Raw genomic sequence first — 16,427 nt, 5'->3', positions numbered from 1 at the left:
TTTTTCGTCAAAACTATTAAGGGTTTTGTAGAAAACGACTGGCCTTAAAAATCAATAATTACTTTGGGAGTATGGGTGTGATTAAATACCACTTGTCCAGAGATGATCTATGATGACATCTGTGTCACTTGTTTCATGTAAACATCAAGTTCAATACAGACAATATTTGATTATGACTCAGAATACTTTATAACAGTTGCCACAAGTAGAACAAGATTCGCTCACTGTTTTCGAAGCTCCTGACATAACTCCATGTATACCATGGAGGCAATGTAGCTTTCTTTTCATTTGACGATGTAGCGTAATGTGCTTTTCATTTTTTTTTATTTTATATTTGTATTGGACTCTTTTTGGGGGAATTTTGTAATCTGTTTATTTTGTGTTCTGAAACTTGTAAATTTTCCTATGCGAGAATCTCATCAAAAAATACTGCTAGGTATACTATTTCTAACTTCACAATTTACCATGCTCAATCGTGTTCAATTAATCCTTCCTCGTATTGTACCTCAGTCTGTCGCATTTTCTAAGTATTTGAGTTAATGTCATTGAAAGTAAAAGACTCTATGACACCGTTATTATGCATTTAAGATATCACTCAACAATGCAAACCAGTCCTCTATTTGTAATTAATTAACTTCACCAAAAACATACTCAATTAAGCTAAACTTGTATAACTCATTATGTCGGTGATTTATAACAACAATACTGAATCCCTACAGCTTCATACCGGCGTATAGGAGGTTCCTGACGTGATAATTTGTCCAGCTTCCCTTCTCCCTTTCATCTTACCATAAACGCGTCATCTCTTTCAATATGGCGCGATAGATGGATTCGTTGTTGTTTCAATAACAAAGCATTAACGGGATAATGGTTGTCATTACTTGTGTGCTCAATTGTTCATTTTGTAATAACAATTGAACATAGTTTTTAAAGCGTTTGATTTATTATTAAGACCGCCAAATACAAATTGTATGTAATTGAAATGAAGAAATAATATGTTGTCTTTCAATTCAGATAAGTTCAGCATGAACGCCACGTTTTTCATTGTTGTTCTGGCTTTCGGAAGAATGGTTCTGCTGAACCCAGCATGTGCAAAGATTAGTATTTTGAAAATTTATAACGGATATTTGCAACAACAACAACAACAACAACAAACTTAAACAGTGAATGAACGAGAAGCTTGTATAGGGTAAAACACGCTTAACATGTATAATGTTAACAATCAATTTAGTTACAGTACAAATAAACATTATAAAAACAGACGGCAATGAACCGCAACTAGTCATAGCATAGGTTTTGTAGAAATATGTTTTCTTACAGTACAAATGATAAAATTTTGTTATTTATATGTACATATAACAGTTATGTATCGTACATATTGTAAATATATGTATCAGTATTATATGATAAAATACACATTATTTAAGTACCTCCTGTAAATTGACAGTGAATATACCACTGATTTGTTCTGTAGTGAACAATGTGTGCCACAATACACAATTTAGTCTGTCTGCATCATCAAAACAGAATGTGCTTACTTAAATATTAATGCAAGATTGACAGTATAATTAATAATTTTCAATAACAAATATTATTAATATTTTATTTTTATTTTCAGATATCCACAGTCCAAAGCAGACTTCACCTGTCTCTATGAACATATCATCATCATCATCATCATAATCATCATCTACCTATCTGTTTTCTCTGTGAGTCTTTTTCTCATCATGCATCATAACTACCTTTCATTCTCTTCTCCCTCTGGGGTGGTGCCTTTTCTCTGCAAAACTAAACTTTGATATTTGTCATAACCTTCCAATTTTCTGTGATAATGTACTCCCTTTATTCCATTCTGCAAAATTTTCAGGCGATTCCAACATTGGACGAATATCTGTTTCAATAAAGGTGTCATTCTCTGGGGCATTAACAATTGTGAATGGAATCCGGCTTGTGTCAGACTGGAGGTTGGGGTCTCTCCATACTACATATTTTATCGGGCGTATAGACACACTGATAGCAAACACTTTCAAATTCTGGGAAACTCCTTTAAAATCCTGAAACGTGTCAGCACCGATCTCTTCTAACGTCTGCCTTTCGTTCTCGCTCTCAAGATCAAATTCAAATGTGTTCTCACTCAGTATATTCAGAAAACATTTCCAAATAAGGCCTTCAATATCATTTACACATTTATATTCTGAGAAGAGGTTTTTGTCACATTGCTCTGAATACATTTCAAATTATTCCTCAAAATAGATAATCTTGGTATTCTTGAAACATTTTCTGAGTGACTTCTCTAAGCCATCACCAGAAGTGATGGCTTTCTTAGAAAATGATATTAACAAACCAGATATAGCAAATATTATGTCTTTATTTAATCTATGTTGCCAATGTGCAGCCTCATCATCACCTGACAACTTCTCCGCTATAGCTTTCGATTTCTAGGATTTTACTAGTGTAGGCACGACTACCCGTGGCTAACGTGGAAAATGCTGACCTTCTGAACTCACAGTCCATGTGGAGGGGTTGTGCTGAACTGAATAAACACTAAAAGAGAGGCATCAAAAAATGTCCTTGACTGTCCTAGATTTCTTTTAACTTGTATGACCTGGACTGGCCTTTTTTTAATAATTATATTAGTAAATTGACTGATATCATTAACCACATGCGATCTAGCCGTCATTAGCTTAAATTTGTGGAAAACCCTGGCGTTAACAAAAGCGATATTGGTCATTCCCGTGACGAACAAATAGCTCGACCCAATAGCATAAAATCGTCTACAGACCATTCGGAGAGAGCAAACTGTTCTAACCTTTTCAAATTTAGCATTTTGTAAATTTTGTAAATTGAAAAAGCAACAAAAACCAACAATATTCGGTAAGTAAAAATTTTTGCTGACGATCGAGAACGTTCACAGTTCTTGATTGATGGCTGGATTTTGCAGCTGCTTGCTTGGCTCTCTTTGTTGGTCGTGGCATTATTATAATGAATGTGGAATTAAAATTGAAAGAACAATTTCAAAATCGCCTGTTATTTATTCAACGGTAAACCAGGATGTATTCGCGAAATGGAAATAACAAACTGCGCAGAACGATGCGATAATTTTCACTAATGCGCACTACAATACCCGTTGATACAAATCGCAATGAATTCTGGGTAAAATATCGTACCGGGATGTAATTTTTTAAAAGCTTCACATGTAAAGCAATATATAGTTTCGCGTACGCACGCCAAATGGTATCTCGGAAGTATTTAATGCTTAATGTAGTAATTGTCATTTGCTGTTTATCTTTCGAAACTCGATATATCCGTCTCACAACTTCTAAAGACGAAAACGTGTCATTTTTGGACACTTATTCTAGACATTCCAGAGCTCCCTGGCTCGTTCATAAAACAGACCGTCGTTCATGACCACTGAATATAATGAGTTTGCTATATTTCGACTTTGAAATTAATCGATAGATTAATATTTTTTAAACCATCCATACATTTCGCCAGCTATATGCGGCTTTATAACACATGAACTTTTGCTGACATCTGAAACTATAAGAAGTAATCGAATTAATATTATTCATAATAATGATTAAATAATTTAATATAGTTCATAATGATGATTAAATAATTTAATATAATTCATAATAATGATTAGAAAAATTGAATGTAAAAACACAAATTGAGAGATTGGCATATTATGTGGGAGACACAATTGATATTAAAAGTTCAAGCTGCTTGCAGGGACCACTTAGATTACGAGGCGGTTATTACATTTCTATTATATCTAAAAATTATTTAACGTGTCGCATATAATACAGTTCCATTTTCATATTGTGCACACAGCACACGTTAATTCGTGCCCTTCAATATATGGATCACACGGTAACGATCCACACACACCTTCAACAGCATATATTAAAACTCCATTCACGTTAGCACTGCTTCCGTACCGCGATTCAGCATTGCGATCAACACATATGAACTCTGTACGTAGATGTGTATGCCTTGATGTCATCAAATAACCATAGTACTCCCTTGTCCACTCTGAGGGACATACATTGCGAGCTGGAATCATTAAAAGCCTGCTACGAGATTTAACCAAACATACAGCACAGACAGCGTCGTGATGATGAAGATCGGAAAAAGGTACAAAAGTATGAGTACTATATTCAGTACCATACATCCTACCGCGATAAGTATCGGTACCACCCATGGGATTATCCCATATCGGATCTAGTGGCAGACACTGAAAGTTTGAACCACCTCCGTCGATATCAAAATCTTCACCACCAATGACACCTACAAATAAACATATCAATTATTCGTATAATATAAATAATTAATCAATGTGAAACAATTTGTGAATATGGAATGAACGCAAGAAAACGAATAATGGCGTTGAGGGGAGGAGCTGTATTATTATATATTGCAATGTTAATTGCTTGTATTGCACAAAATTGAACAGAACTGTAAGCGGTATTACGTTTATCATTATTATTAATGAAGAAACTATAATGTGAGATTGTTCAATAAATCACGTGATCCAAATTGAACACCTTTTATGTTAGGAAAGTGATTCAATGCATCCGCATAAGTTTCCTGAAATACATTGAATAAAATACATTGAATACATTTTAAGTTAACAAATACCTAACCATGTGAACAGTTTTAATGCAAAAATGCAGACGCGACGAATAACTTAATAAATAAAAAAGACAACTTATGCTTATGTATGCTCGAGCTTGCAAAAATTATTATAATGATAATGCCACACAAGTACAAATAAAAGATAAACTACCTTCATACACCAATTCGGCAGTTGAAGGACACGTTGTGCGACCCCAGCGAATATACAGAGTACCTGGTGCATCTACACTAGATGTTCTTTGTTCATAAATGCTACTTTGAGATTTCATCGCAAGTGATTCATCTATTAATAGAACACAAAGTTGCATATATTTGAAAGTAGATTTGGAAACATTGCAACACATGAAGAGAAATATATCGTCGTTTAGTAAATCATACCGTGTTGATGTATCGAATAACACTGGATATGGAGACATAATCGTATGTGAAAAAGTGTTACGTCTATTTCAGCAATGATAATATCATTTTAATTGATCAAAATCAAACAACGATAAACTTTGTGGCGGCGTGAATACAAACTTGCAAGTCTTTAGCAATCAGCGTTCTGTCATGAGCAGTATACATCTATCGAGTGAAACAGTATAATCTTGTCACAGGATGATCCACAAACAGATGTATGTTATTTTTCAAATAAGACTTGTGAATAGGTGATTTATAACACATCACATTCTGATTCTGCTACATTCAGATTGTTCCGTTTTCAGAGTAGCACCCCAATAAGCTCCTCTTTTGTTCATAATTTGTCGTACAGGATTGCTTAAAATAAAATATGACAATTTCAACGCATAGAAAGGTACAACATCGCGGAATCATTGTCCCCTTCTACCGAGTTAAACGTTTGTTTACAAATGATATACACGTGGGCAGTAAAGTATGTCTGAAGTCTTGCGACAGGTGACTTATTTATTTAACGTAAGCGCCTTTCAACAGAACTTACTTTTGAGTCCAGGCTTTATAGATGTTTACGATAGATTGAATTATTGTAAGTTTCGAAACTGTTGAGTGGTGTTCCTCGTTTTTGTAAAACAGTGTTATTAAATTGCCTAATCCCACGTGATATTGAACAGACTAATCACATCACATTGATGATATGCTTTATAATTACATTACGCATCTGTCTGTGTATCATCACAATTTACAATTTGCCAATAATTGTTCCTCGGTCACGATCGGTGTATCTGCATTATAAATTATTGGGAGATAAGAACAAATTGCGAGCGTGATTTAAAACGAAGTCTTTGTTCTCAATTTCGCGCGATACTGGGCTTCATATTTAAGTGGTTAGATTGTGAGAGAATACATACTGGTAATTTTATCACCAAGATATCTACTTTGGAATAATGTCAGAACACACCTAATATTGTATATCACTTACCATTGTATATCGAGCTATTAAATGAAATGTTCCTGTTAATCATTTTGCTATTTTCATTATTTTGCAAATACTCATTATTACGGTTATTGCCACTGTCGCTGATAATGTCAGATAATTCAAATACGATAGCCTGGAAGTATCACGAGAAATACATAGGATAGATAGATAAAAACTAAACATGATTTTATCTAGAATATTTACATATATAATTATGTTATACATTGAATAGTTGTCATTTAAATGCAAATGTAATGAAATGTATACGAATATATAATTGTAGACGTGTTATGTTAAAATACGTATTAATTAGAACTGCATGAAACAAATCCACGAAAATGCTATTTGACGGTGTACATATACTCTATTCATATCTCTCAGTTGTGATTACATTTTTAGTGTCACATTTCTATTATATATTTTGTTCACAAAGACGTATTATAAACACAAATGAAAATTTACCTCCAGCTCAGCGACTCTCAACAATAAACGTGCATTCACTTCCTGCTGCTGTTGCATCTTAACAACCACCCATGACATCATTATTATACATATTGTAGTAAATAAGACACATAGTGTGAAGCCCAATAGAAATATGTAACTTTTGATATTCACCGTGGTCTTTCCCTTGAATTGTGTCATCATGATTTAATGTACAAGGCAAACGACTGTAACCATCAGTTGCATGAAAGGAGAATGACTACATTGGGTTCATGAACAATTATTTGTCAAGGACTGATAACCATGGCGGTGGGGTATGTGACAAAATACTTAGTGAATATATACGTGTCATTTATGTATTTGAGCTAATCCACATACGTAGGCGGCAAACACATCCAATGAGTACACTTAATAAAGGTTTTATTCAAGGAGATAGTATTTAACATGAACTACATTATGTGTGGCTTCTCAATATTCTATATAGCTGCGCCACCTGCATCTTAAGTGGAACCTGCATGCCGAGGTTATTGAAAATATATTGGTTAACTTTAGTTGTATCTACAGTGTGTCACGACAGATCATGTTTATACGTCAGATCATAGGGATACCGACATATTATCTGTCAAATAAATTAGACTTCGTGTCACACATATCAGATTGCATATCTATGTTGTCATTGTTTGCAACTCGCGCAGATTCTGTATGGAAGTGTAAGCAAACAAGGTTGCTGATTTCATAATTTTGTTGCAGTCGAAGTACGAGCATACTTTTAATGTGAATGATGAGAACTGTAGACATGATTTGGCCATCAGTGCGATTGTCCAACAATACAAGCACTCTGCCTGTACAATAGTGTTGGGCAGAAGATTGTTTAATGATTGTAGTATCCTGTGCTTGTGATTTTGCACTTCCATATACCTTTGTTTGAAATTGACGGTATAATGGATCTGGAATACAATATTCAGCGTCTGGTAATAATACCCATCCATGGTTTGTGTATATACGTCGTTGAATGTGCTAACGTTGTGTTGTATTCACGAGGTATACTCGGTTGAGGTATAATATGATCTGTGTATGTAATTAACGATACATTATCAACATATATACTGGTAACCTATATGTCCTTGTGTCGAGGTCACCTAATCACATGATAACACAATCAGTTACATGTATACACATGTAGGTTGGGCTAACTTGGTGTATAATTAGTTTATTTAAAGTCGAATGATTCTCACATTTCCTGTTTCCTTCCATTTTTTTTAATCGAATAAGAATGAGGAGGGCATGTTCTACTCTGATCATAAAGTAACATAAATATATATGTGTTCTTATCACCACGTGAATCTTTGGGACATTACATTGCATTCATGATATTTTCATTTTGACAGTGACGGTAATTTTTCGATTATACGGACAATTTCAATCGTCAAATGTGAATTATGGGATGTTATTAAATAGACAACAACCAGCGTTCCACAAGATTGGGCATCTAGCATGGTTACATTAAACAGCGGCTGCGTATTATATAATAATAGTACTCTTTATTGACATCGTATCCTTTATAGGATCTTAAATTACAATAAAGTGTGGATGAAAGAAAAAACAAGAAAGACAATAAAATAAAATAAAATAAAATAACATAACATAACATAAAAAATGATGAAAATAACAGAACAAAAAGGAAAAAAAAACTTGCAGATATGCCTTGATATTAATATTGTGGTTTATTTGTATGAGAATAAAGGCTATTTCATGTTATTTTCTCTAATTTTGAATCATTCATAAATGTATTTAGCTAGTTTTATAATTGTTTTATTTTCATTGTTGTTCATCGTAGCCATCATTTTTTCTTCATCTGTCGTGTTTGGGAGTGATATTTTAGACTCAGTTTTAGTTGGTTTCTTTCATTTTCATATAATTTGCAGTTAATGTTTTTCATCTTCAATTTCGTCTATATCACAAACAGGGCATTTCCTTTTGCATGCATCTATTTAATTGTAGCGACCCATTTCTATTTGTAGAACATGAGCACTAATTCTTAGTTTAGTTAGTGCTGATCTATGTTTAGAGTCTTTTATTACTGAAAGATACTTCTCATATGAGCAGTCATTTTTTAACATGCTGTATGTGTGCGATTTGTTTTTTGGGTTTGTTCCTTTATTGTCATCCTGCATTTTTTATTGGCTGTTAATTTTGAATATTTGTTGGAGATTGTCCATAACCTTTTTCGTTATAGAGGCATCATTATGCAGATATTGGTTCTCCAACACATTGTTTTCATTTACATATTTTAATATGCTTTTCACACCAGTTACCCAGTTAGGTGTATTGTTTTTGTCAAAAATGGGAATATGGCCGCCAGTTTTCAGTATGCAAATGACACTCAAGCGAGAAACAGTGTTGTGATGGCAATCAGTGAGTGTCACTTGCATATAGTGAATCAGTGTTGTGATGGCAATCAGTGAGTGTCACTTACATATAGTGAATCAGTGTTGTGATGACAATCAGTGTCACTTGCATATAGTGAATCAGTGTCGTGATGGCAATCAGTGAGTGCCACTTACAAATAGTGAGTCAGTGTTGTGATGGCAATCAGTGAGTGTCACTTGCATATAGTGAATCAGTGTTATGATGACAATCAGTGAGTGTCATTTGTATATAGTAAATCAGTGTCGTGGTGGCAATCAGTGAGTTCCACTTGCATATAGTGAATCAGTGTTGTGATGGCAATCAGTGAGTGCCACTTACATATAGTGAATCAGTGTTGTGATGGCAATCAGTGAGTGTCACTTGCATATAGTGAATCAGTGTCGTGATGGCAATCAGTGAGTGCCACTTACATATAGTGAATCAGTGTTGTGATGGCAATCAGTGAGTGTCACTTGCATATAGTGAATCAGTGTCGTGATGGCAATCAGTGAGTGCCACTTACATATAGTGAATCAGTGTTGTGATGGCAATCAGTGAGTGTCACTTGCATATAGTGAATCAGTGTCGTGATGGTAATCAGTGAGTGTCACTTACATATAGTGAGTCAGTGTTGTGATGGCAATCAGTGAGTGTCACTTGCATATAGTGAATCAGTGTTATGATGGCAATCAGTGAGTGTCACTTGCATATAGTGAATCAGTGTTATGATGACATGCAGTTAGTGTCACTTGCATGCAGTGAGTCAGTGTTATGATGGCAATCAACGAGTGCAACTTGCATATAGTGAATCAGTGTTATGATGGCAATCAGTGATTGTCACTTGCATATAGTGAATCAGTGTTATGATTGCAATCAGTGAGTGTCACTTGCATATAGTGAATCAGTGTTATGATGACAATCAGTGAGTGTCACTTGTGTATAGAAAATCAGTGTTATGGTGGCAATCAATGAGTGTCACTTGCATATAGTGAATCAGAGTTATGATGGCAATCAGTAAGTGTCACTTGCATATAGTGAATCAGTGTTATGATGGCAATCAATGTGTATCACTTGCATATATTGAATCAGAGTTACGATGGCAATCAGTGAGTGTCACTTGCATATAGTGAATCAGAGTTATGATGGCAATCAGTGAGTGTCACTTGCATGCAGTGAGTCAGTGTTATGATGGCAATCAGTGAGTGTCACTTGTATATAGTGAATCAGTGTTATGATGGCAATCAGTGTCACTTGCATATAGTGAATCAGTGTTATGATGGCAATCAGTGAGTGTCACTTGTATATAGTGAATCAGTGTTATGATGACAATCAATGACTGTCACTTGCACATTGAATCAGAGTTATGATGGCAATCAGTGAGTGTCACTTGCATGCAGTGAATCAGTGTTATGATGGCAATCAGTGAGTGGACATTGAATTGTATTGTATTCTGTAAAGTATTTCTTTGGCTTTCAGGCAGGTACATTTAATAGTTCTGTTCAAATATCAAGTTTTTTTGTTATCAGATTTGTTTGTTTCTAGTCTTTAATGTAATTAAGTCGTATACAAATGCAAAACTTGTATATTATTATTATTATTTATTTCAGACAGAGTCCATATAAAGTAAATTACAAAACAAAAAGAGAAAAAGAAATAAAGCTACTGATTATAATAAAATACAGTCATTAGGTTTATGCTACAAAATCAAATTATTCCAGTACCACGCCAACTGTGAGTTCCAACGTATGTCACTACTATATATTACAGAGACAATGCCATTTGTAGATGTATAAACGCGTTCAGTAAATAAAGATACTAGCTTTCTATTAAGACAAGGGAATGTTTGTACTTGTCACACGCAACGTAATATTACCGTAATTGGTATACTACAGGTGTGATGGTTCAAATACCAAAAATGGCAACAGTAACAAAAAGACTTCCCTGGCGGCGATGATAAAATACGAGCACGGAGCCAACAGATGAGGTTTCAACTGGTACTGGTATTATTATACTCTGCAAACATCAAGTACAATAACGCGGTAAAACTCCACTACTCCAATAACTAGATACTTAAACTCCAATACAATTCAACGAGATCTCCGATCTGATCTCAGTGCTGAACAACCCCCCTATATATACCCACACTGTCTATAAATAGACCATTACATCAACATACATAATGAGTCTGGAATTTACTACAAATTTCTAGAATGTTCCATTACCTTCTATTGCCTCCTACAGTGTCCTATTACCTATTCAACCAGCTTCTAAAAAAATCCAGAATATTCCACCCAGACATAGTACGGTTCTAGAACATTCTCAGTGACACGAAAGTGGTAAATAAGTCGTATGCGACAGTACTCTATTAACAACACACATTGTACTGACACTGCAATCATGTGAATAGCCAAACAAATTCCCGAAAGCATTGTTATAGGAAACCCTCATGGCATTAAGCGCAGACTTTCCAAAACAACATAATAATTGACAGCAATAAAAACTAGAACAGTAAGTTTTGAAAAGCAATTGCTTAACCTCAGTGCTACTGTTCACAAATTTTCGCAACAAGAGATTAGCACGAACACAAAAAAACGTCTCTGGTGATCAATGTCAATATTGTCTTTAAGATCGTAAGTAATTTTGTGACCGAGGTAGTTAAACAATGCAACAAATTCTAATTTATGACTACATAGATAAACCGGTGGTATATTACTCAGTTTATGACGACTTGGAAAATACATACACTTTGTTTTCTTAGCGTTATAAATAATATCATGATTGTTAGCATATAGCTCACAAGTTTTCGCAAGCCTTTGATAGAGGGCGCAATGAGGCACATGTCGTCTGCATAGCTTAAATTATTTACAGTTTTAGCACCAACCTGACAACCACTTACAAGCTTATTTAATTCACGATCTAAGTCATCTACATAAAGGTTGAACAGGGCCGGGGACATAATATCACCTTGACAAACTCCGTTAGTGACCTCAAAGAAACGTGACAGGTTGTTTCCCCATCTAACACAGTAATGTTGGTGTCGATACCAATTCACTAACAGCCGAGTAATATAGGGGGGGGGGATTTTACGGTGCACAAGTTTTTTAAATAATGTCTAATGGTTTACTCTATCGAAGGCCTTGGAAGCATCAAGAAAACACACAAACATATTACTTCCCATGGTGTTGTAATGACGAATTATTTCTTTGAGAACAAGAATACACAAATCAGTTGAGTGTTTCTTCTTAAAACCAAATTGGTTGTCTATAGTTTCAATGTAGGATTCACACCTCACCAGCAGTACGTGTACACTGATGTTATTGCTATTGGACGATAATTGTCCGGGCTGGTGACGTCACCGTTTTTGCTCTTATTGACACTAAAATTACCTCTGTCATATGTTGCGGAGTAGTTCCATGAATTAAAATCCCTGTAATACAAATGGACAAGTGTACACTCAGTGTAGGGCTGGCGTATTTCAAATTCTCGGCACAGATCCCGTCGGTACCGCCAGATTTCTCAGGAGGTAGTTTCTTTATTATGTCGTTAATTTCCGAGCTAAATACATGTATAACAATCTCATCAAGATTATTAAGATGGTCCAGCACTTCAGTTTTATGTTTATCAGACTTAACAGAGTTCAGTATACATTCAAAGTGGTCAGCCCACATACATCAGATTCACCTGTCACACTACCAACCGTGGGTGGGAGGAATGTGGCATGTTGGGTCGTGATTTTTTCCCAAAAAGAACGTTCATCTTTATTTAGCAGGTGATACGCAAGTTTGTTAGCAATTATTTGTGACTGTGATCTTTTACAATTACAGTGCGAGTTTAAAATTCGCCCTCGATGACGTCATCATTTGAAAAATATAACCCTGCCTCGGTTTTCCTGCGGAACGCCAAACCGAAAAACAGTCACGGGCCAATGTGTGAGCATCCTTAACAATATCGTTCCACCCAGGGACCGGGTTAAAACAGTGATAGGAGTTCGTATGTCTAAAAGTGATGTTCGTAGCTTTTTTAAGTGAATTTACAATGTCATCATAATACGCATGTATCATGGTATGGTGATCTCGATTTTGACAGTTAATATCAGTACATGCCAATGCATCCACGCAGGAGCGTCGATCCATTCTGAAAAGTGAGGGGGACACTTTTGTGTCCGCGTAAACGGCCAATGAGAAGGGGGACTGCCCTATGCTCCGACATCACTATGTTCCGACACACAGTATACTTGTGTCAAACTTAATTTGACTAGCCGTGCGTGACCTTTTACTACCTTGATATAATCAGGATGTCCTGTGGGTTAATAATGGAAATCCAACTGTAGTGTCGTCCGGCCATGATGCTCGAAAGTCCGTGAAGGCGGGATCTTGCATAATGTTATCGGATAATTATCAGAGAATTATCAAACAATGTTGCCCATTATATCATTCTAATACTTCAACAATTATTTGACAATATCCGTGTCTGTTGGATGTGGTTCCAACCTTAAATCCTCCGATTGCCTAACTATCGAAGTTTTAGATCGATAATTATCGGAGAATTATTTTTACTTTTTTTATGAAAATTGTACTTCGATATTCATCAGTCGCGGTATTGCAAGGTTGCCGTTTACATCCGGTAGCACCTTTCCAAGTTTATCTACATATTAATTAAAATCATTTTTTTTATTTATATATTATGCGAGAGATGAATAGGCACTGCATTTAGCATTCCGTAGTGTTTGCATAAGTTTTTGAGATTGCCAAAAAATACAAAGATTTCACACTATCTCTTTCCATTTCTATATTGTGTGTTTTCGGCAAACATTCCTTGTTTACCTCCACACGTTATACGTTTTCCTATCAATCTAAGACATTGATAGGTCTCAGAAAATTAAACCACCACCCAGCTGTAGACCCTGTCTAATATCAATCTAAAACATCGAGAATTATCAGATATTTATCCGATAATTCAAATGTACAATAGGCCAGCTTCCTCTAATGCGAGGATATTGCACAAGTTTATAGTACCTGCAAATTTGATGCATAATTCATCGTTCAAGGTTAAGGTCCATATTAGACAGATTTCTTTAAGGAAGTCAGAAAGCAATATTCTATTCTATTCTTCGTTGTTCCATTGCATTGTTCTGACTTTCCTCTTTATTCTGAAAATGTTCCCATATGTTACACTCATAAATTACAGTTGGTATAATACACAATTTAAATACCTATCCTTATATCTGCCAAAACATGTAAATCCCGTATTTATACTTTACATTATATCTTTGTCAATATCCTTTGTGTTCTGCAGATGTATTTGAAACTGCCTATTCGCTCCATTGTGCAGTCGTCGATTTTGTATTTTACGTTTGTGTAAATTAGGCCCGTAGCCAGCACCTTTGAATAGGGGGTTCGAAAATAACAATAATATATTTTATGTGAATTTTAGAATATTCAAAAAGTGTCATTGAACTTAATTTTTTATATTTTTGGTTTTAAATTCAATTGGTTTACTTTGTGTTACGTTGGTAAGTTATTTCACATAACATCTTTGAACTATTTAACCATTTTAGAGAAACGAGCCATTCACCACCCACAGACAAACACACCCACACCCTAGATCCACTACGGAAAAATTTTGTACACAAGAAAGACAAGACTGTACGTATCTTAGCATTATTGTCTAAGCATTTTAAGGTGGAATGCTACGCACGAGTTTCTTCGCTCTTCGCAAATGTTAGCGCACATAAAAGTGACACGATGTCATGCCGAAATATGTCTACAATTATTCATTTTAGTATTAGTCAATTTTGTATTATGTAATTTTATTTCTGTACAGGGCCTCAGCCCATCGTACAAAATGTAATGGGCAGAAAAGTTCATAGCACGTTTTAAAAACAATACAAAATCCATGTAAAACACATGGTACTAAGTTAAGCTGGATTCATATTCATCTCGTCCCCTGAAAACGTTTAAAAGACACAGAGCTAGTTGATATATAGTGTGGCTGTTTGTGTAGCGACAAAGTAAGCCCAGACTGTCAGTATTTGCATAATTACATAGGGTTATTGACAAAAGATCAGCTCTTAGATCATTATAAAATGGACATATAAAAATAAAGTGAATGTCATTTTCCACCATGCTAAATTCAAATGTATCACTGCAAAAAACTAAAAATTTAGTGATCTAACTGTATTTTTGTGTATCTGCCGAATTCAACATTATGTTTATAGCCAAAACAGCAAAAACTCGTCAGTATATATTTAGTCTATATTTGCTTGCCAATAAATCTCCCAGGTTATAATACTACTTTGATTTTTCCGAAAGTATACAGCTTGGATGATTGTGAAATTGAGGCATGCCATTCTTGCTGACAACATTTTTTTATTCTTTGAGAAATCTCTAAGAAATTTGCAGTATCTCCAACTTGTTTTTCAAACCAGTCCATGCCGAAACCAGATTTGAACAGGACATTTTTATGCGGATTTCCCAAGTCTGCCGGTCTTGTCTAATCGTTTAAGCATGATATAACATGTTTTGGGGTTCCAGCTATTTTATACTTCAAGTAATTTTAACCAATATGAGATACAACGCTTGAAATAAGCATAATGACAGCCTTCCACATTCGTTCAACATCGCTACATTGTTTGTACAACTATTAACGCTAAGTAGATGTCTGCAAAATGTTGCCTGTACTCTCTCGATTTCCGGATTTTCGTACCCCCATATCGCTACCATAAGAACTAGCCGACACAATGATTGCATCAAACAAATTAAATGCACCAACCAATGGCATACCACCAAGTTTCTTACAGTATGTAAATTTTTTGGTTCACTGTAAATCTGTTTTTAGAGGGCGGTAAAATAATATGCATATAGTGACAGTTTAGCAGCGGTCTCGATAGACTTCAATGACTACATTTCCTTTTTATGAACCCACTAAAAATATAGAAAATATTTTAAAACATAAAAAAAACGTATAAAAAAATATGTTTCAGTACTGAAGCAACACTGTGGGGGTAAATTGTTGGCTGCAATAAGCTCTTCGACCTATAATACAACTCGTGATGATAAATCTTAGCTGTACACTGTTGTGCAATAACACAGGCTACACGTACTACATTTGGCTAATACACTTGGAACAAAACAGTATATATGCCATCATTAACTTGAAGAATACAAAACTAATGAACCAAACTAGGAAAGTGCAGTGTCGTGTTGTTGTATCAATCCCGTTCGATCCCCACACTTTACTAACTGAGTAGCAAAAGACAAACGACCCTATTCAGGACCACCACATCCTTCAGAGAGTGACTACCATTATATTATTGTTTCAATGTTGTTTTAATATTTAACACCAGCTGCTTGAACGCGATCTTTATTACACCATCGCGGAATCACCGAATAACAACTTTTTTTTGATTTGCTGTTGAGACGGCGTAACTTCACGATTGACATTTAAAGCTCATTGCCACCAAAATGCTCATTACTATGCAATTTTAGCTGAGCCTGATAGTTACCTCACTGAGTCAAGTGATGATAATTATTTTAATTAATAATGTTTGTTGTATTATGTTCTAATC

General features: G+C 35.1%; 1 protein-coding gene across 1 annotated transcript; it reads right to left on the bottom strand.

The window, feature by feature from the left end:
* Nucleotides 1-3,605: 3,605 nt before the first annotated feature.
* Nucleotides 3,606-5,054, bottom strand: LOC100371076 (short-chain collagen C4-like). Its single transcript, XM_006823589.2, has 2 exons — nt 4,790-5,054; nt 3,606-4,290 (listed from the first exon to the last, which is right to left on the bottom strand). Exons 1-2 carry the CDS (start codon nt 5,052-5,054, stop codon nt 3,818-3,820), a joined length of 738 nt encoding a protein of 245 aa, XP_006823652.2. The 3' UTR covers nt 3,606-3,817.
* Nucleotides 5,055-16,427: the final 11,373 nt, after the last annotated feature.

The sequence above is a fragment of the Saccoglossus kowalevskii genome, chromosome 12, assembly GCF_978046115.1.
Source record: "Saccoglossus kowalevskii chromosome 12, keSacKowa6.1, whole genome shotgun sequence".
Classification (NCBI taxonomy): Eukaryota; Metazoa; Hemichordata; class Enteropneusta; family Harrimaniidae; genus Saccoglossus; species Saccoglossus kowalevskii.
This window is presented reverse-complemented; position numbering and strand designations above follow the sequence as displayed.